Consider the following 22,384-nt stretch of genomic DNA (forward strand, 5'->3'; position numbering starts at 1 on the left):
TGGAATCGGTAGCGATGGCGTGTCATGGAAGAGCTCGGAATAGGATGCTGCGCAAGAGATGGATAGTGCGTAATCCTGTTGTGGGAGAGGACGATGTTACGCAGTACATATTGGCACGATAATTTACCACCCGGCGGCCTCTTGGGCTTGTTTGACAGTGTTGTTTTTTTTGTTTTGTTTTGTTTTGTTTTTTTAAAATACCGCTTAGTTTTACTATTAAAATAATTCTTTAGTGAACAAACGTGGACGCACATTGATGTGCGACGGTAAAGTTGTTGTTTGAGGATTTTATAGGAAATGAAAACTCAAGCAGGAGAGTGATGACGCAGCTTTATTTATGTTTCAGGTGTCAGACATCATTTGCTGCGTCAGAGATCCGGGGATATCCTTCATAGTAATTTACATTTCTAGTGCGCACTTGATATGTTCAAAGCGAGCTGTGCTTCCCGAATCTAGGGGGTGCTACTGAGTGGCACCACTTCTGGATGTTTAATCTGCTGTATAACTATGTTGGCACATGTTTCTTCTCTCTTTTTAATTACTTATTGTTTATAGTTGGGAGTTAATTATATGGCGCCAAGTTTTGTGCTCATTTCACTTATAATACAGTGTTTTAGCATTCATTTTACTTTTGTGCTCTATCATCACGAATGAGACATGTCGCAGATGTGTCCCCCCACAATTTGTAATGCACCTTTTTTGTAACACCATAGGCGTTTGAGACACTTGTTGTGATCATACTATTGTGGCTGAGGCTACTGGTCTCCTGTGTCTTCTAAATGACCTGTCATAGGATGGTGTGGTACTCCTCCTGCTGACATGCCAACGAGACATGAGATAAAGAGCTTCATCACCTCCCAGAGCATCTGAGGTGGAGAGACAGAGAGAGAGAGAGAGAGAGACAGAGAGAGAGAAAAAGAGAAGGAGAGAGAGAATGGGAGGGGAGGGTACCTTTAATTATGTGTCCTCAAAAGAAACTCGACTCCACAGGGAATGTTATTATGGTGGTTTTGAAGCAAACGTAGAGGTCCTGGGAAGATGCATAAACTGATCACAGAGCTGACTTTTAATCAAAATACCTTCAGTGATTTATTTTAGATAATGTACTCCATATTGAGTGAACCAGGCTGCCAAAACTAATCGTAACATACTTTAAAGACTGTGACGATCATGCCCTCAGCAGTCATAATGCTTACCATAAGGCTGACCAGTGGAACAAGTGACCCACTTTTATGAACAAGGAAATGTGACCTCAATAGTTATTTTTCTTTCTTTTTTTTTTTTTTGTTTTGATTATGCAGGGGGGCGACAAGTGGGGGGGAGCTGCAGACTGTAAAGTGAAAGAAATCGAAGATTTCAAGTGAGTTTAATTTATAGGTCTCAAATAGTTAACACAAGAGTTAACCATCCAGCAGTGAAGGGATAAGATGATAAAACAGTAACAAGGATAGAAGGCAGTTATTGAAGAGTCAGTCGCATAAATTCAGATAAAGCCCCAGGTGCCTCTGAATTCCCCATTACAGTAATTATCAATGGTCTCTCAAGCCCCTCTCAACCCTTATAAAAACACTCCACAAAGTTTTATTCCAGATCTGTTTCAGCTGAGTTAGGCAATGAATTAAATGGGCCTTTATGAATCCTGCTAGTAGCTTACGGTGGAAAGCCACAGGAGGCAGGGAAAAAGTCAGCTATCCCCAAGAAAGGAAAATCAGGTCACCAAAAAAGAAAAGAAAGGAGAGGGAGAGGATATGCAGTGAGAAGCAGCTGCTTGCTGATTTCTTTGAGAAGAAAGGTGAACTGCACCCCTGAACCAACACAGTTTGTGCTGATAGCTGCAGAGAGGACCCCAGGATTAATTTACGGACACTACAGATTAATCACTATCCGAAATTCAGCAAGTTATTACCGCTAATCATATTTAACCGCTTCTCAGTGACATTATATTTAGTCTCTGTGGACTCCATGTAACCTCAGGATTGTGAATAAGCTGCTGTCATTACTGAATGCAACATAGCTGCACCAAAAAAAAAACCCCATACATAGGACATAAATGATGAATAAGGCAAGAGTCGGATCATTTTGACCTGCTGTTGGTGCTGTCAGACCCCATGTCTTATGATAGACAACATTATCTTGAAAAAGGACAGTTTTTAATAATGGGATAATCATGAATTACTTCATTTAATGTGTCAATTGTAAAATAAGTTTAGTAATAGCCAATAAAAAAGTGTTCATCTCGGATGTTATACAACACAACGCACAAGAAGTTGACAATAATACAGCAGGTTCAATCCAAAACCTGACTGGGTGAACATTTGCCAGAAAATACATTCCAAAATAGTTCTTTAAAATATTTTTTAAACTATTTTAATCATAACCTTGTTCTGCAAAAATAAAGTAATATGGGTACTATTTGACTATTTGATTTTATTATGCTGGTTTTTAAAGTAAACCTTCAAATTCCTAAGAAATCAAAATGACATTATCTGTCTGCTTTTACCACGACAATTGGAAGAATTTGAATCCCTAATATTTTATACATCCAATTAGATAAGAAATAAATCTATAATTTTTGTTGACAATACACAAAAATGTTTGTTTTTGGTTTTTTTTACAAATATAACCATAGCCTATTATAACCACATTATTATTATTTGTATTATGTGGTGTTTCAGTTTCAGCAGCAGTTGTTTGGAAGTAGCAGCAATAGTCACGTTAGCAGAGGGAAGTAGATGGAACACATAGTTGCTTTTATAAAAATAGCAGAACTTTTTAATAACAAATGTGATATCAGTAATGAGCAGCCTGTTCTCCAATAGAGTCCTATGCCTGGCATTGCTCCTGGTCTATAAAAACACTGCTTTAATGAACAATCCCCACTTTTTCAGCTGGAGCCTATAAATTTCAGCTGATGCTGGTGGTTCAATAATGGATAAACAAAGCCATCATTTTAAAAGACAAGACAGAGATAGGGAATGCACAGATGAATGTGTTTACAGCAAGGGGCCAGTATCACCTGTAGCCCACATAAACCATCAGGGAAAATGGAGAGCGACCCACTGCCTTTTAAAACAGATCCCTCCTACGCTGAGATTATAGAATAGGAAGTGGTACAGAGCCGTGAGATGACAGTGCTAAAATTAAACTCGGAGCACTGCTGGCGCAGCTAGATGATGATGTATTTATAGACAAGTGTGAGGCAGCATTTGGTTGCAGGTAGAGACACCTTATGTGCTGCAAAACGAGGGCAAAAAAGTGATGTAAGCAACTGTGATGGAACCAATATGGCCACTTCTCAAGTCTCCCGTCATGACAAGTCCCGTTTCAGTTTGCATAGTTCTACTGCACATTGAAGCATATGTCAATATCAAAGGTCAACAACAGGAAAATGAAATGGTGCGATTGTTTTGGTTCCCTCATGCTTTTGTCCATAATTAGCCAGGTGTTCCTTGTTTCAGAAACTGGACACCTAATTTGCTTTCTGGAGATGCCCTACAGCAGCTAGTTTAAATGATTACGCCATTCTTGTTGTCAGTGGGACATCTGATATTTCCCAACAGGCCAAGCAAGAGTCAGAAAAGAGGGACAAAGTGTATATCAACTCCTTCGTCTGTGGAATTTATTTTCACCCATTGTGTGGCAGATTGGACAAAACGTCAGTCTCATCCGAGTGTGTTATGGCTCTTTCTTCTCCAAACATTTCGCAACTCGCAGCTCCAAGGAGAATATGATGCAATGTAGAAAGCGATATCTAAGCTATTACATGATCCAAACATTTGGTACTGTCTGACACAGTACACAGGAAACGAGATCTGATTGGTCCAGCTAGGTATTGTTTTTTTTTTTTTTTTTTTGTTATTCTACTGACTTCACATTAAAAACAGTGGATCTTGACTCTAAAAGCATTTAATCAAATTAGTACTTCACGCAGATGTATTCATAGGACACACAATATTTTATTACATAGGTGTTGTGATCCAGATTGTACACACAACATTTCTTTGACTGCAGGTGGTTTAAAAACACATTACCTTGATAAGGTTGCCTCTCACTCCTGATAAATTAGGACCTCTAATCTGTAAGAGGATTAACCACCTACCCAGTTTACACGTGCAAACATGCACACTGCTCTGCCCTGCACTGTTCTATGCACACAATGTCTCACATATGCCAGCATTCACAGTTGGTTTTACATCACCTGCTCTGATGAACTATTCGAGTGACTTTCCGCTGTTGACACTAATTACATACTAACAGCCTGCATGTGCATGTGCAGTGGTTGCATGTTTATCAAGAGTTTTGAACAACATGGATATATTAGGTTAGCGTTTCCTTTAAAAAGAAGAATCAGTTCAATATGTTTCTGACTAAAGCAATTTTTTGTGATTTTTTTTTCTCCTTATTTTCTGCCAACAATTTGTTTTGTTAGAAGTGAACATCGCATGCGGTTTGATGTGGCTTCAAATAAACCAATGTTGCGTAACACACTTTTGTTTTGCTTCTAAAAAGGGCCCGATGTGCCCTTAACAAGCAGTAAATGATCAGGTGACTTGGTAGATAAACAAATGCTTCGATGCAGTTAGCAGCTTACAAAAGAACTTGGAGTAAAATTAAACAGCGAGCATGAAAGACGGAGAAAGTCATGGATGGAGAGAGGTTCACATTCTATGTTATGTAGGATGGATGCAAGGAGTGCCGTGACTTTTAGACCGCAACGTTCATCTAATGTACTCCTAAAGTATGCTTTAATCATTTTGCACACATCCCTACAACAATGTTAGCCATCACAAATTCCTTAATTCTATTACCAGTTCTTCAAACATAACCAGCCAGTACAAGTGCTTTTGTTTGAGAGGGCCAAGACAGTAAACTACCAGTGAAGAGGATTATGCACTGGCTGACAGAGAAATTGTCCCTGAAAGACACATGCAGGTTTTGGATTAGGTGCTACGTCACGTTTTCCCCAACAAAAGGATAAGAGTGTCTGAGACACTGTCAGGGCAGGTTACTGGCTGTCTTTTATTGCCAGACCTACAACTAGGACCCAACAAATTTTCATATTATTCATCTTAACTTTGTTCTGTCATGTAAAAAAAAAAAAAAAATGGGATGGAGAAAGTCCCAAATGGGTTTCATATAGACATTCTGTTCTCGGCATGCTTCACTGGGTTGGACAACAGGGGCACATACTAATGAATCTTTACCTATTTCAGGCCCTGTTTTTTCCATCTCCCACCACAGTCACTATCAGGAGCAAACTGGATGCCTGAGGCAGACCCAGGAGAGGACATAATATCCTACTGTGCACTACAAAGAAACCTGCTGGGAGCTTCAGGTATCTATTTTTCCACAACATGATTCATAGCCAGTTTTTGTTGTACTTGATCTCTGGTGCCAGTCCACTACCACGCCATTATACTGAGATCTTGGCCATTTGATGCTCTTCTCATTCGACGTGTTGAGCTGCTGTGTTGTTCCTAGATGTGCTGTCCATAACTCAATGGTTCTCCTTAATGGTCCTGGTGCCAACAGATTGTATGTTTCTTTCTGAATGTTTTGTTGTTTCTCAGTCTGGAAAAAAGTTAAATCTCTAAAATGTCATCTTAGATACAGCCCCGGGGGAAAACATTAGTCTTTAAACAATGTCTTATGTCTTTGCCAAACTTATGTTGTCAGCAAAGTTTGCACAAAGATTCCTCTTCTCGGTGCAAATGAAAAACACAGGTGGGTGTTTAGCTTCACATTAAATAATCAAAGTTTAAACAATGAAAATTAAACATTTTGTTATTTCAGCATCTGCATAACCTTGAAGAATGTGCCTTAAATAACCTGCAGATGTTTTTATTTTGTTATTATTTAACAATGTTAATGCCGTCATGTCAAAAAAGCTCATTAGAAGAGCAAACACTTGTGAGAAAAACAGATTAGTGATGAAAAGATAAAATTGTTTATTTTTGCAGTGGAGCAAAAACAAAAACCACAAGGTTGTATTACGAAGTATCTGCCAACAGCGTTTTTCTGTCCTATTTACTGAAATATTTTCAAGTAGTTGGTTTTGTTTAATTACTTTGTCCTCTTAACACACTGTGTTCATTACAAAGCAGATCAGGGATTTCTTTGGGTAGAACTTTTGTAGAAGAACCTCTGTATGTTAAAGAATTAAATCAGTCTTATATAAATAATTTAACTGGAACTTCTGATGGATCAAGGATCTTTTCATTGATCGTGTTACAGTAATACATTATGATAAACTCAAAATATTTTATATTCTCAGGTCTGATTGTCAGTTTCCCCTGTCATCATGCAGATTAGATGTGTCCAACATTTTATTGTGCCCTCATAATCTGTTAATCTGGTTTTTTTTTTTGTTTCTTCAGATATTGATATGGGTTTGATACTGGTTTCCCCAAAAGTCATCCTCCCCAGGGAACTGGTTTCAAATGGTGTCTTAGAGTATAAAATCCCATCTAGCACCATTTGAAATCGGTGTTCTTGAGTGGGAACAGACCACTGGAGTGCCATCAACTTTAGATTTTAGTTTTGGGCCTTTGGATTCATTGTAAAACCATCAATACAAACAATACTACTCCAGACCAGTGATAAATTCAGTCAAGCTCATCTTGAAGGATCAAGGATGAAATGCCCTGTGATGATGGTTAAGGAGATTCTCGAACCATCAAAGAATGCAACGTTGAATCCAGTCTCCTGACCCCTTGATCCCCCCCTCTCACCAGGGCTGACCGTTTTCCTCTGGTGTTTAGAGTTCCCATCATGTCTAGCACCATTTGAAATCGGTTACAATGTGGAGGGACAATCAACAGATTTTGCTTCAGCTACATGGTGGTATATCCAAAAGTACCAGAAGATGGCAGCCTTGCACTGTCATCCCTGTGGTTATTTCAGGCAACGTGCAATGACGTTTTGTTGCTGTAGAAGACTTGCTGAAAGATGCTCTGCAGGTACAAGCACAGAATATGTTTAGGAAAAAGTGAAGGACTTTTTTTTTTGTTCTGGGTGTCACTTTCCACTTTTCCCATGCAGCAGTCAGTTGGCCATGCTGTGTGGACATTACAGCTACAGTTGTGATTTGTTTCCAGAAACAGTGAACAATCAGAATTATCTAGTTAAAAGCTTTAATAATACAGATGTTAGCTGTTAGGCCTGTGCAGCATTTTAAAATGTATATCCAAAAGAGTCTCTTCCACAGTTTAGACTTTGAATCATCAATCATCTTTTAGTCATAGCCATTTCTCTGGAAACAGTTCTTTGAGATTTTGAGTATTTATAGCTTAAAGGTGTGTGTGTGTGTGTGTGTGTGTGTGTGTGTGTGTGTGTGTGTGTGTGTGTGTGTGTGTGTGTGTGTGTCTTCTATTGTAATGCTAAACAATGTGAAAAAAGAAGGCAAATAAAGGACCAGCATTAGCCTAAACAAGAAGCCCTGAACTGTGAACTATTTTATTCCCCAAAACACTCAGCTGAAATTAGTCCTTTTTCATGAATTATTGAAAATTCTCAATTAAGATTCATGAATCATTAACCTACATTGCCAGGACTGTTAACCACAATCATGTGAATTTTAAGCATGTGGTTTCTGGAGATTACAAGAAAAAACACTCATGTACATAGTTGTAATGAAAAATGACTCAGGCAGAATTATTATTACTACCAGTCATATAAAAATTATATGAAATATTTCACAATATTTAATATTATGTACCTGGCCATTCATCTTCTTTTAACTGTTAATTAAAAGGGCTAATAGGGCATGGGTGCGGGTTGTTGTGGGTGGATGAAAGGGGACTATGGGTGTATATGTGTGTGTGTGTGTTTATGTTTTGATGTAAATTGTTTTATTATGTACAGCACTTTGTATTGTTTTTTCTACTAAACATAAATGTTTCGTGGTTATAAAAATGTAAATCCCATATAAATACAAGTTATTGCACTTATTTAAGACATGTTGCTTCTAGCTGCAGTGCACACACCACTGTGCAGCCAGAAAAATAAATAATCAAACTGTTAAAGAGATGAAATGAAGCAAAGAGAAAGATATGACTGCAATCTCCAGGTTCCCAGGAATGCGTTGGGGTGTTTTTTCAGTAGCTTGGCAACACCGCAGCTGTTGACATCACAAGCAGCATAAGCATATAGCACAGGTGAACTCCCTCAGAAGGTAACATTGACAGAAACTTATGTTTCAACATCTTAAGGAACATGCCCTGGATTACGCCATCAGTTGTTCACAAGTACTGCATTCCTGTCATCTTTACTCTTTCTACTCCATTTATAATCACAGTCCAGCTTAAAGGTGTAAAAGTCCTGAGCAGATATAATTTGGTCCAATAAATCATCCTGCTGTCATGACTCTACAAAAAAAAACATGATACTGCATTCCTGATGTTCTTTCTCCAAGCCCATCCACTTATTTTCCAGGGTCTCACACTGCCCAGAATGAAGAAATGTGAAACAACAACAACAACAAAAAAAAAATGGTTCCCAGCATGCATCTCCTCTTCAGCTTATTAGCAGCTGATACATGTAAACAATTTCCTGTTGTCAGTGCTAACATTACCAGTAACGATCATTCGAGCAGCACAGCATGCAGATCTCTTCAGAAAAAAAGTTTTTTTTAAATCAGTAAAGAAAGAGATAACCTCACCAGTCTTGTGCATCATGCTGCAATACTGGTAATGCTAAAAAAAAAAAAAACCAGTTCCAGACCTTTTAATTAAATCTTGTTTTAAAAAATTGTCAATTAAACAACATTTTTGTGTACAGACATTGGAGCACCTGCTCCAATGTCTTTAGCTAAAGATCTAAAGGTCTGTCATAGCTTTTAATAAAATTTAATTTAAGGTCTGAGCTGGGAACCCTTCTTACAGCTTCTCAGATCATCTTCAGACCTTTTATCTGTCAAGATAGTGAAAGTAACTGCAAAGGGTTTCGTACCACAAGTTATACCATATATCAGAACTTTCAAGCAAGTTTACACTACGGCTTATTACTGGCTTTTTTTTTTATATAAAGAGACTGGTGCATAAAATGGCACTAAAATTACAAAAAAAAAATCATTTGGCAGGGCTATGGTGTGCAGATGCATTCGGGAGAACTTGGGGAGCTGTGTTTCCATGTCAACAGCAGACGAAAATATTGTCAACCCATCTAATATGCTTTCACTATGAAGAAAAACTGAGTCATAGGGAGTTTCTTAACTAAACATGACATCACTGTTGCTGATTTGGGTTTAACCAATCACTGCTTTGGTTGCCAAGTCTGTTTCAAGGATGACTGGTGTTGGTTGCATGATGGTACATTCAGACTTTCCTTGACCTCAGCAGAACAGTTAAAAACACAGGTTGTTTAAAGCACATATGCAGATTAGAACCATTGAAAAAACATGAATAAAATCAAGCTACAGTGTCTTTACTTACAGAGAAACAGTTGGAGTTTTGAGAGAATGCATGTGGTATTTTATAAACAAGAGGTTGAGTATAAAACCCTGAAAGGAAATCCACTAAAGTGTTAAGAGGCTTGGTATGACCAGGAGTTTGTTTTGGCGACTGTTGGGTAACTTTTGCCACATGTTACTAAATTAGTTTGATGACTTCATTTAAAATTCTATGTGTACTCTGTTGATTGAATTTACTTAAAAAAAAAAAAAAAAAAAAAAAAAAAGAAAAAAGATCATCATCGCAAATCATAGCTAAGAAACAGAAAATTGTAGCTGGAGGAGGTATTCAACCATCTACTAGGCATGTTAACCCTTCATAGGGCACTCAATAAAATACCTTGAAATTAGAAATTTTAACCCAAAATTTTTTCTTCTGGTATGTACCAAGACCTCCATTCTATTGTTACATTTAAAAAAAAGTTTCATGCTGAATATGAAAGAAAAAGTGATCAAAACTAGTCACTTGCCCCATAAAGGGACATTTTAGGCTACAGCAGTTTTATTTCTAGATAGTAAATTCTGTGACCGCCAAAGGCCTCTAACAATCACATTACTTGTCAGATAAAGTTGTCTATCATAGCAAAAATAATATTAGACTGCCTAACTAAAAGTAAAGATCCAAATAAGTGAAGGCGTTTCAAAGTTTAGGGTGCATGTAAACATTTACTCTAATAAGATCATCGATGGGCCATCTGTTTTTCATTTCATGTCCACAGTGGAAACCATTTACGTTGATGTCTTAAACTAAAAGATCTTCATCCTCTCTTCTCATGAGAATAACTCTGAAGAGGAGTCATAAATCTCTGACCAACAAGGGCTTTACTCTTTCTTTATTCTCATTTTTTCTCAACTACGTCAAAGCTGTGCCCAAACCAGTCTGCCTCGCATTTTGTGTAACTATGTGAGTGATTCAGCAAATTTACATGAATCACTCGCAAATCCCTTTGTTCCAGACGGGTTGGCAGAGTTTACTCTGCAATGCCATATGATTAGACTAAATATGTGGAGTGTAATTTCTGCTTGTTTATCTACCATAAGACCGCATCACTTCCTCTGTCTGAGTGCCAAGGTTAACTTGGGGGGGGGGGGGGGTGGCGGAATCTCCTGCACAAGACCATTTCCTCCTCTTTGAACAACAACATGAAATGAAAAGTGATCATGATCTTGTACAGTTCATGTCATGGGAGACAAGTACAAGCACTTTGGTTTAAAATTCTTTAAAAGTGTTTTATGTGTGCGTGTGTGTGTGTGTGTGTGTGTGTGTGTGTGTGTGTGTGTGTGTGTGTGTGTGTGTGTGTGTGTGTGTGTGTGTGTGTGTGTGTGTGTGTGTGTGCATGCGTGTGAGGTTTTCAACAGTAAATTTTAAGTTTTCAGATCTCTCTATAAACATGTAATAAAACCTAAAGTCAACTGGAAGTAATGGGACAGCAATAAAGTAAAGATATTTAGTATATTCCTTTCATCTGAGTATCATCAACTTAAACATTTATCAACAAGCAACTCTGTAATGGCCAGTATGTATTAACCCGTTTGTTTTATGCCTTATCCATTTGAACATACCCATAATGAAATTAGTACATCTCTGCAACTGCAAGGTCTTTATAAATACATTTGTATTCATTGTAGTGGTGAACAATTAATGAAGAAAACACACAGTACAAAGGAAAAAATCTACAGGCTAGCCTAAGATTAAAACAAAACCAAAACCAACTAAAAACAAAATTACTTTCAGGATAATTGTGAATATCTCTTTAGGATGAAGCAGCTGTAAACCTGAACATGAATATTATCTATGTACAGGAAGTAAATTCGAAGGGGTTAAGTACAGACAGTTCAGGGGGATCTCCAAAATGATAGTTTCAGCAGAGTTTGGTATTCTTAACATAAAAGAAAAATGTGTGATGCATCATCTTTTCCATTCATTTAAAATGTTGCCAAAATTAAATGTATTAACACCACATAAAACAACTACATTATCATTTTAAAATTTCAATGTTGCCTCACAGCATTGATCCAGTGATCAATCAATAATTTGGACACACAACCTTTGACTATTACCTTATAAATACTCCATAGGTAAGATTAGAAACACGTAACTATTTATAATCTGAGAAGCTGAAACATCAACCTAGTTCATGTTAAATATGATCAAATATCTTCATTGTTTATATAATTTACAGTAGAACACAAAGCAAAATCTATTAAAGAAAGATCATTTAGTTCCAATAGGTTAACAGGATTTGTGTAAAAACAGGATGGATAGATAAATTCTTATCATTTTCCTGTTTTTGTCAAACAGGATATAGAGACTTGTGCTGCTTCAGTGGAAATTGGGAAGATGGTGACTGATACGTTACAGTTGTGACTGTGAACTCTGTCAGCCACTGCTTTCGTGATTTCCTTAATCTATCGCTGAATTAGAGGGTAAATTAAGCTAAATTTAGGTTAATTTCCCGAAATGTTTCTCTTGATGCCCGCCAGTGATGATGAGCCACATTGGGAGTGGTGCCCTACTTCTGCACTAGAAAAAAAAAAAAAGACTTTTCCTGGGCTGTGGTCACATTTTTAAGAGACTTAAAACCACAGCAGGGAACCAGTTAAATCTGTAATATGAAAAAGTGCTTTAAATGGATACAGCCTTTTGCTAACAATACATCACTGGCATAGCTGCAGAAGCTCGTGTGAATCAAACATTATAAGCTAAAAGTCTGGACTGTAATGGGAGTATTGCATGATTGACTTGATAACAAACTGTAAAGACTGTTGTGAGTTTGTTGTGATGCGATAGGGCACATTCCACCATAGCACTGTGGTTAAGGGTTGCTCGGAAATCCACTATCTGATGGATCATGATATATGCTGCAGACTTTTATGACCTTTTGGCTTTTCTCATGTCACCAGAAAAAGGTTTCTGACAAGCAATTGCTGTGAAATTTCCCACACTTGTTTATGTCCCACCCAGGATAATAATGTTAGTTGTCATGCCATGATTCAGTTTGATTTGTTCTGTATTGCAAATGTGCATAAATAAATTATAATAAAACATTATAACTTGCCTCAACTGCTTTGCATTGCTGAAAATCAACAAATAAAAAAGTTTTGTGTTAGCCTGACCAAATAGCAGACGAAATAGAAGACATTCAAATAATGATGATCAAGGCAAAAACTGTATGTAGCATCTTGAGGCTGCAAAAACACATTTAAAAAAGAAAATCTTACAACTTATAAGTTTATAGAATCTCAGATGGGCTTAATATCAGCTCCAAAAGATATTCATCATTCAGTGTTTTGGTGATAATGAGACATAGTAAGTATAGAAGGCCATGGCCATATTATGATTCACATTATATTCATGAGACCTTTCATCCATTAATCCCTGAGAGAGCAGTCATCACGGGAAACACCACTCCCATCATGACAGAATAATTTCATCACAGGAAGGTGTGATCACTCAGAACAGCTTTGTTTTGACTTGTAAATTTGGTCCTTGAGAGCCACAACCCTTGACCTTACGGTGCTTCCCTGCACTCACATTCCTCACATTATTGTGTAATTAATAGGTTTTAAGCAAACTTGAGGAAAATTTGTTGAGGTTGATTTAATTTGAATGTGATGTGTAAGAGGTCTAAGGAGACAAACACTGAACCAGGACAAAACCACCAGGCTCTTAAATAGTTTTTTCCTCTAATTAGTCATTGATTGTGTGGATTTGTGAGTATAGTTTTTTGTTTGTTTGTTGTTGTTGTTTATATTCATCTATTTTGGCAACTTCTTAAAATAAGTAACAGAACATTCTTGCCATATTTATCTCTCAGGTTTTGTGTGTTGATCATAAAAAAAAAATACTGCTTTGTCTGTTTTTTTTTTTTATCTAAATGATCCATGATTGAAGTAAAAGGAATAATTGCCCATGTGTCCTGTGAACAGCACGATATCCTTTTTAATTACTTTCTGGGGTAAGCACTGTTAAAATGGCTTCTGAGAAAGACAGCAAACCCATCCTCTCTGGTCCTCAATTGTCTTCTCTCATAACTCAGAGGAATGATAATAATTGCTGATTGTCCTGTTTGTGACCATGCTTTCTCTTCTGCACAATTAATCAAAGCATTTTTCAATCAACATCAAACTCAAGGAGGATACTCGGAGGAAGCCACAGGAAGAAACCTGTTCTCCTCTCTGGCTGTTCCAAACTTGCAAAGAAACCTCTGTCATGACAGCCCAGGGTACAATGAAGCACTGTCGATACATTTTACAATGGGGGCTTTCCCCCCTCTGGTCCACAACCTTGCCAGGATAATAACTTGCTTTTATTCTCTTAACAATGGATGCATTCATTTAGCTTCTCCTGTAAAACAAAGGTCTCTGCTTTTTATTATGTGAAAACACTTTGGAAAATGCTTTCATGTCTTGCCAAATGTAGTCCTTTTATGGCTTTACCTTTACAGAAGTGGATTGTAAAACATTTGCAAATCAGGAATGAACTTTGATTCATTTATAATTAAAACTCTTATCTTTGAACTCACATTTTTGGTAGCTTGTGTAGTGCATACTTTTGAAATTCTACTGAATTCTTTTGTCATGAAGAAAGGTTTTGCTCCTTTTTTTTCCTCATTTTTTAGACAGCTACTTTTTTTTTTTTTTTTAACTTAAAGGAGTCCTGAACAATAGACAATCTTTAACAGAAAGTCAGAAGGCGGAGAATGTGGCTGATTTAATCTCTGACAGTCGCCAATTCAGTCTGCAAACTGAATAAAACACATTGTGAACTTCCTGAATAACTTCTGTTGTGCCTCTGTTCTGATTTAAAAAAAAGCATATAACATGAAAACCTGCAGGTTTGAGATTTCTAAAAAAGCTAAATACTGAAATGGGTTTTTTCCCCCCACAATTTACAACACAAGACGACAATGTCAGTGTTTACTTAAACATAAATACAAACAGAGATAAATAAAATATTTACAAACTTGTGTTAATGTCCCAATAAAAACACATTAAAAAGTTATTTAAAAAAGTGCTTCTGATCAGGAATCTGTGAAATGTCCTGTTGTTTCATAACACAGATCATGTTTAATAACTTGATACAGTGCAAACATATAAAAGGTGTGTTTCTTGTTTCCCCCATGGACTCAGTAAGGCACCCAGTTTGTTGGCATGTCCTTCGTTGGTGGCAGATGTTCTAACTGATAGGTGTGATTCTATTTGCAGAGCTGGAGCTGCAACAAGAAATGTTGTAAAATTAGTTAGTTTTTCAGTTCATTCACACAGTGGTACAAGTAAAAAGCACAACATTCATCCTTTAGAGGTTTTCCTGTAAAAATTATCATAATACTTCATATTTTCAGTTTAACATAGTAAGAAATAAAGTAATAAAAAAAAAAGCTTAAACATGTTTCTGGGATATTTATATGTTTTTATGGTAATAAATACACAGTAAGTTATAGATACCTGAGTGAGGAAGGCAATCTAAAGATTTTGGAACTGTAATAACTCCGGCTTCAGGTCTTCTCCAGTGTCATATGAGCTATAGTGTCATCAAATAAGGAATGTGTGTCAGAAGGGTTGAATTATGTCGTCCACCAAATGATGTATTCTTAATTTGCATTCCAGGGAATTTAGAGTTAGTCATTGCAATTAAGACAGAAGTTTGTGTTAAAAAAAAACGAAAACCATTGGCCTTATACTATATTTGTAGCTTACATATCATAAAGTTAACAAGATATTCATTTTTCCTGTTGAATCTAAGCTATTTAGTATGAGATAAATGCCTGGGAATATGTTTTCATCCTGCTAGTGTCATGGGTTGAAATATAAATTAAAAGATTTTGTCAGGGTGTTACTTTTTTTCCTTTCCTTTCATCCTGGAAAATAGTTTTAATCAGAGGATTTCCTGTACGTTTCCGTCATTCCTCAGCAGTCTGGAAACACAAACATCTAAATTTCCTTTATATGGTCATAAATCAAAAAGCATTGGAGAAACTATAACTTTTACTGGAGCTTAAAGTGCATGGCTTTACTGTCTGGTGATGTTAGGTTTGCCAGTGCATGCTGCACATTCATATTCTGAATGTGCAACAATCACTGTATTATTGTTGCACATTCAGAATATGAATGTGCAGCATGCACTGTGTTATAAGATGTGCAACATTCACATAGTGAATGTCACACAAATATTTTCTGTGGCATATAAGAGGTGCATATTATATGTTGGCTGGAAGAGGTTTAAAGAGCAGAGCATGCAAAGATAAACAGCAGCATAAAAGTAAAGTATATGAATAAGATGTGAAAAATGTAAAAGTAATCTCACCCTTTTCTTCTCAGAAGAAACTTGTTTAAAAAGAACACACATATGCATGCAACTGGAATGAAAATGACAGGAAGCTTTTCTTACATTCTGTATTTCAATCACTAAATTTATTGAAAGCCATTTAAAGAAGAAAACTTGTACATTACCTAAAGTAACGGCTATCACGCAGATTACAACTGTCGTGTATCCTAGACAGATTATATTTAAATCAAGTTAAATGCTCAGACAAGAAAACTACATATTAATATATTTGTTAAGCATAAACAATATCACTTACCAAAATCATTTTTAGTATCTATGGCCTCCTCCTGTTTGTCTGCAAGAATAAAACAGTTTTTTACAATGCAAATAGTTTAAATTTCAATAAACACTGTTTATGGTAATGGTAATGTTACTAATTCAGTACATAATCATTAACAGAGTTTGTGCATTAATTCAGCAACACTGGATCCAAATGATTCTTCTGGAATGCATGTTATTTTCAGGAAATTTCACCACAGATTTTATCATTAGTTAACTTGGATAAATTAAATACAACTTCATTAGTAACATTGCAGATATTAGCAATCTGAAGTTACTGTTAAAAGGAAGTGCTTCTCACTTTTTACTTGTCACTCTTATTTTTCTGTTGTTAAAGATTCAAATGAAAATAGTTATACTCCATTACTTCTGACGCTGTACCATAATATTTATAAGCAAAACTTTAAAAAAATAAAAAAAGAATTTAAGTCTTCAGCTGTCAGTATATGAGCTCAGACTGAAAAAAAAAAACCTCATTTGCTTTGTTTTACAGCACACGAAAGTTTGTTTAACCCATTTAGGACCTAAGATAAACTGAGAAAAAAGTTCAACTTTTTTAATCCGAAGTCCTTTAAATTAGGGGGGAAAAAATATTTTTTGCATTGACCATTTATTAGCATGTTATAGGTCAGATTTACTGCAGTTTGTAGTTTTCTGCTTCCTGGTATCCATTAGGGGGCAGGAAACATGTATCAGATTCTGTACAAAAGTGTTGTGAGCAAAGTTTCTATCATAAAGTGATGCAAAAGGTCTCAGAAACTAATTGCATCAAATATGTTTGGCTTTATAGGGTTATGAGGGATTGGATGTTATATCTGTTAAGTTTTATTAAGCAACACACCATTAAAAATCTTATCCATACCCATACGAAAGGTATCAGGGCTTTACAATGGTTTAAGGTCAACTTTCCATACTGTAGGCACTCATTTTACTTATAACATGCATGTGCCTCAGAAGACACAGATTTACTGATGTGGAGTTGTTACGTGCATCACTTGCACTTGTAAAAACTTGTCATCCCTGTTATCAGGTGTTTCCAAGTAGTTGAAGTGGAGATCTGCCTAACCTGGGTTTTATTGGCTGGTTCAAATTCAGATGTTCCAGTCAGCACTACAGATCACCCTTTAAAAGAGCAGCACCTGGAGGCCGTCACTCTCTTCTGTTTTGCTTTTGTTTGTTTGTTTGTTAATGGCATGGTGGAAGAGGTATGTAGGGAGGCATGAGGACCAGGTAAGTTGGGGCGCCCTTTACATTTCCACATGTAGAAAAAAAATTGTATAGACACACTAGGGCTAGAGCACAGGTGTCAAACTCTAGTCCTCGAGGGCCGGTATCATGCAGGTTTTTGTTGTCTCCATGCTCCAACACACCTTACAAGTTCATAACTAGGTTGACAAGAAGCTGCTGGGTCCATTTGATCTGAATCAGCTGTGCTGAAAGAGGGAAACAACCTGCCGGATACCGGCCCTCGAAGACTGGAGTTTGACACCTCTGGGCTAGAGGCTGTTGCCACCCCTTATATATGTTTTAGTCAAGCTCTGGTTATTAGATCAGTTAGATAGGAATTTATTTGTTTTTGTTTTTGTTTACAGGTAGAGTGTGAGTTAGGCCTCGTTTTGCTTTATTGTTTTCTTTGATTTTGGCACAGCCTAATGTCCCATCCTCTCCCACAGGCTCCATAATCCTTTTTTTTTTTTTTTTTTTTTTTTTAAATCAAAAAGCCTAAAACTTTTCTATCCAATAAAGAAAACATGCTTTTTCTCTTTAAAGAAAAAAAGAACAACCAACGAATACCTTCAAATGAAGCTGATGTGGTTGTAGCAGCTTTATCCTGGTGTGTCAAAGGGATTTTGCCACCTTTTAAACAAAAATTGTTATAATATGAGATATATCTTAAGAAATTAGATAAGACAACTGGACTTCTACTTTGTGTTCTTGAAAACACTTCAGCTCTCATCTGACAGGTTTCATCAGTTTGGAGGAACAGATGAGCAGTGAATCACGTTCAAGAACCAAGAAGCACAAGTCAGGTTGCTTATTCCAGCTCTTATCGTTACCATTCACTGGATGAATGTAAATATCCAAAACAACATGAAATATACTTTTTTATGTCTTTACAAGCCCAATGACAGTTGGTTACCATAATTCTTATTACTTCTTGCATTAGTTAAAGTAAAAAAAAAACCTTGCTTTTGAGACTTAATAGTCATTTCTGACACGCATACTGCATGCACAGCAAAAATACATGCTCTAACATGCAATATTTAATATTTATGAAAAGTTTTCAGGAGAACATGTTTCTGTACCTTGTTCTGAAGGTGAGACAGTTAGGGATGCAGTGACTGTGATAGTGTTATCTCTGTGGGGGGCTGTGGGTGTGGCGGATACAACTGCAGAAGTGGACGTCTCTGTAATATGAAACACAAGTATAGTTGCCAAAATATCTCGTTGCCAACAGATGTAAGGGAATATCTGTAGTCAGTAAAAACATATTACTCTTCACAAAATTTGTTAAAGTTTATATTAAAAAAAATTTCAATAAATACTGTATTTATTTATTAATGTAGGTTATACCTTGTGCCGTTGTAGTAATGGATGTTATAATTTTTTTTGTTGTAATTATATGTTCTGTTGCCACACCTACGAACAAAGAAGACTGCTAAATTTAACAAAGATTAAAAAAAAAAAAAAAAACAGCCATTCATCAGCCTTTTATTAAGCTGAAGGTGGGCCATGCAAATGGATTTAATCTAGCATGCAGAACATGCTGTTCCTTTGAATGAAAGTTATGCATCAGGCATATGATTCTACATTTACTTCACATTCCATAGGGAGAAAAGTTAATAGAATCTTCCATTTATTTCTCAGTCTAGTGTGGAAAGCTGTGATTTGGAACTTCATGGTGCATTAGTAAAGGAGGACATCAACAGCTGAACAACTTTTAGGAAAAAGTTCCTCAATTCACAACTTTGTTCATTTGTTTTAGAAGCAGTGAGTGTTGCGATTAGTATCTAAACCATACGAGGTGAGTATACACAGTTAATAAATGGATTATGTAAAGTTAGAAATGTATGAGCTGATTATGTTTAACACTGGAAGCTGTGTTGTCGCTGCTGAGTGTATCTGATGAAACCAACAGTACACACACTGTATTGAACTAAACTTGTTCCAGATTACCATTTTACACACTGGAAACTGCATTGCAAACTCTGTTTAGAGATCATCTTGTGAGGATTCTTATGCGGTTTTTTTTAAGGTTTGGAGAGCTATGAAAACACACTTGGGACTTTTGCATAATTTGGGCCATTATTTGTACATTAAGTACAAACCTAAAAGTATAACTGTTTCTTTGATTTTGAACTACATTCCAGGAAAGCCACTGTTTTGACTACATTTCACGACTGTATAAAGATCAACTACCAAAGCTTTCAAGTGTCCTTGAGACTGGTACAGCAAGTGCAACACTATAGATGAAAGAAAAAACTTCAGCAATTTCAACCTGATCCCTACTTTACCATCTTTTAGAGTTGGAATTATTTCTAAAGACAAAAGTATTTGGAAATAGGTAAAATGTTGATACAGATACTATAACCAGAAATATCAAAATGTTTTCATTTTGAGACAACTGTCTGCATCACTGAGTGATTGTTTTTGCCATGTTCTATTATTTTCACTAGTTGTGTTGATTTCAACAGTCACTGTCTACAGACAAGTGTTATTATCCATTTAAAAAAATCTCATATAACTACATATGACCTCTGTTTGTTTCTGCCTTCCAGTCATAGTGTGTGAAACACTGAGGCATTTTGAAGGGGACATTGAAAACACATTTTCATGCATAAACATTGTTTTCACATTACTATGTTCTGGACTCTGCACTCAGTGATGTAGTCTTCCTACAACTCAGTTCCCAAAAGACTGCAGAGCATTTAACTGTATTGTGCTGTAAGGCAACTTAAATAATAAATTGAGTTGAGCAGTACTTTTACTTTGCAGATTCTCGGTTTCATTTATAGCATTTTTGTTTAATCTAAGCCAGTTGTCACAGAACATTTGTCCCAATGAATTATTTTGTATCTCAAATATAAGAAGCAGTGGTATCTAATTTAAAATGAAGCATTTTGTGGTATGCTGAGCTAATCTGAGTCCAAATGCTGAAATGCAACTTTCTTTTTTTTAATACTGAAAAGTTACTATAGATGGAGCATGTTACCCTCTCATGTTAGAGAAAAAAAGTATTTAATGGAACAATTAAACGAAAGACAGGAGAATGTTACTTGTGCATTTTAAGAAAGGTCCAGTGAATTTGCAAAGAATAGCTTAAAAATTTATTGATGAAAAAAAACTATCCAAGACTTCATTAACATCAGTGAGCTTTTCTAACCACTCAAGTCTAACACAAAAAACTTACCTTTGCATTCAGGAGGCTGTGAATTGTATTGACCTTTTTCATTGCATGTAATGCTGTGATTCCCGATGAGGGTGTATCCATCGTCACAGCTGTACCTCACGGAGTCTTCATATTTTGGATTATCTGGAAGAACCCAGAGGCTTCTGCCGTTGGCCACTTCAGGGGGTTTTCCACATTTGACAACTAAAGGAGTTAAATAGATAAGTTAATTAAAGAGTCTAATTTTAAATAGTTTAAAGTATTTCTTATTAAAAAAAAAAAAAAGGGGGGGGGGGGGTAGCAGTACTTGTCTTTACATTAACTAAAAAGCCTTTTCTTTCAAAGTGCTCAGAAAACACTTTTAGCTGTATCCAAAGATATACAAGTAGTACAATCAGACATACTTACTGTTACATGTTCCTTTTCCAAACCACCCCATATCAAAGCACTGTAGATAGCTCATTCCACTAATCTTGTAACTACAAGACAAAGGACAGTAAACAGAGCTGATTAATTCAAGGGGGTAAAAGTTCAACAGAATCATAGACTGAAATACTGTGGTAGCGTCATTTCAGCTCAGAAGCTAAATTCCTTTAAAGTTTAATTTCAGAAGAATGTATCAACAACTTCTTCAATGCTGGCAGGCTGGACCCGCTTTTACACACTGGTACATACCAATTTGATTTTCAGATGCAATCTTTTTATTTTCAGATAGCAATGGAATCTCAAGGTTTCATAACTTACCCCTTATCACAATATACTTGCAGTATAGCCCCAAATAGGGTACCGTGGCTGATATTAAACTGCATGTGTGGCTTCGGTGTAGGAGGACCACAGTCCTTCTCTGTAGGATTTAAAAAAACATAATAACAGCCATTACAACAATACTTTCATAACAATACATCAAAAATATTATCAAAATGACCAAATTATTCTGGAGCTAAAGGTGGATGAATGTCAGAAGAGCTAGAAACGAATAAAGACAGGACTCACTCTTGCATATAAGATCTGGTTCAGTCCATTTCTGATTAATGCATTTTATGATCCCAGATCCGCTTTCACTGAAGTATCCAGTGATACACAATAATGTGACCTCAGAATCCTCAGGGAAATCATTACGTAAAAGTGCTTCATCAGACAAGATCATATTGCTACTTCCCTCAGGTTTAGGACAGTCACCTAGAGGTAAAAGAGAAAGGCGACATCATGAACCAGTTAAGGGCTGTTTAATCATAATAATACATTTTTTAAAAAAGAAAAAAAATCTAATGCTATGAAAATGTATTTTAAATTAACTAGAGTTGAAAACTAATTATATTTCTACATATGGGATAGCATGGAAAACATAAATGTTGCAATTCAAATTATATAAAAAGTTGCAAAAGTTTATTGAGTTTCTCTAACTTTTTTTTCCCCCCTTTTCTTTTAAAGCTATTTATAGAAGCTGCATCACAGTAAGCCGCAGTTCTTCCACAGTGGAGGTGATGGAAAATGTGTTGTGCCTCTCATGTGATAAATATCATCTAATTTAACCGGCTGCAAGGCTATCCTTAAACTGACCTGCTGTGTTCACGACAAAGAGATAAATTATCAGCAGAGACTTTAGTTTCTGTCGTCCTCGAGTATCCAGTAAAAATTCCATATCGGGACGCAGAAAACCAGTTCAAGATCCTGAGGACCAAGTCCGGTAGTCCAACTTCTCCAGGGAAGAAACGTATTGCCTGAGGGCGCTCCTCACACTGTCTGCAGTGATCGTCCCGTGCTGGAGCGCCAACATTTACGCTCCCAGAAAAGCAGGAAGTGACGTAGAAGATCTGCTACAATAAAAGCGTGGGCTCGCATTCTAAATTGTGTTTAGTCTGACTCATGATATCGATCATCATGCCTTTAAATGTACAGTAAATACATTATATTAAGTAATTATAATTATATAACTAAT

At 36.4% G+C, this 22,384-nt stretch overlaps 1 protein-coding gene across 1 annotated transcript; it reads right to left on the reverse strand.

Moving 5' to 3' along the window:
* Positions 1–14,552: 14,552 nt before the first annotated feature.
* On the reverse strand, positions 14,553–22,132 carry LOC306756668 (complement decay-accelerating factor). Its single transcript, XM_079241490.1, has 12 exons — positions 22,006–22,132; positions 21,439–21,624; positions 21,190–21,289; positions 20,854–20,924; positions 20,467–20,649; positions 18,362–18,463; positions 17,850–17,912; positions 16,033–16,071; positions 15,902–15,943; positions 15,756–15,807; positions 14,897–14,972; positions 14,553–14,664 (listed from the first exon to the last, which is right to left on the reverse strand). Exons 1-11 carry the CDS (start codon positions 22,085–22,087, stop codon positions 14,915–14,917), a joined length of 978 nt encoding a protein of 325 aa, XP_079097616.1. The 5' UTR covers positions 22,088–22,132; the 3' UTR covers positions 14,553–14,664; positions 14,897–14,914.
* Positions 22,133–22,384: the final 252 nt, after the last annotated feature.

Source organism: Telmatherina bonti, assembly GCF_933228915.1.
Source record: "Telmatherina bonti genome assembly, chromosome: 6".
NCBI lineage: Eukaryota > Metazoa > Chordata > Actinopteri > Atheriniformes > Telmatherinidae > Telmatherina > Telmatherina bonti.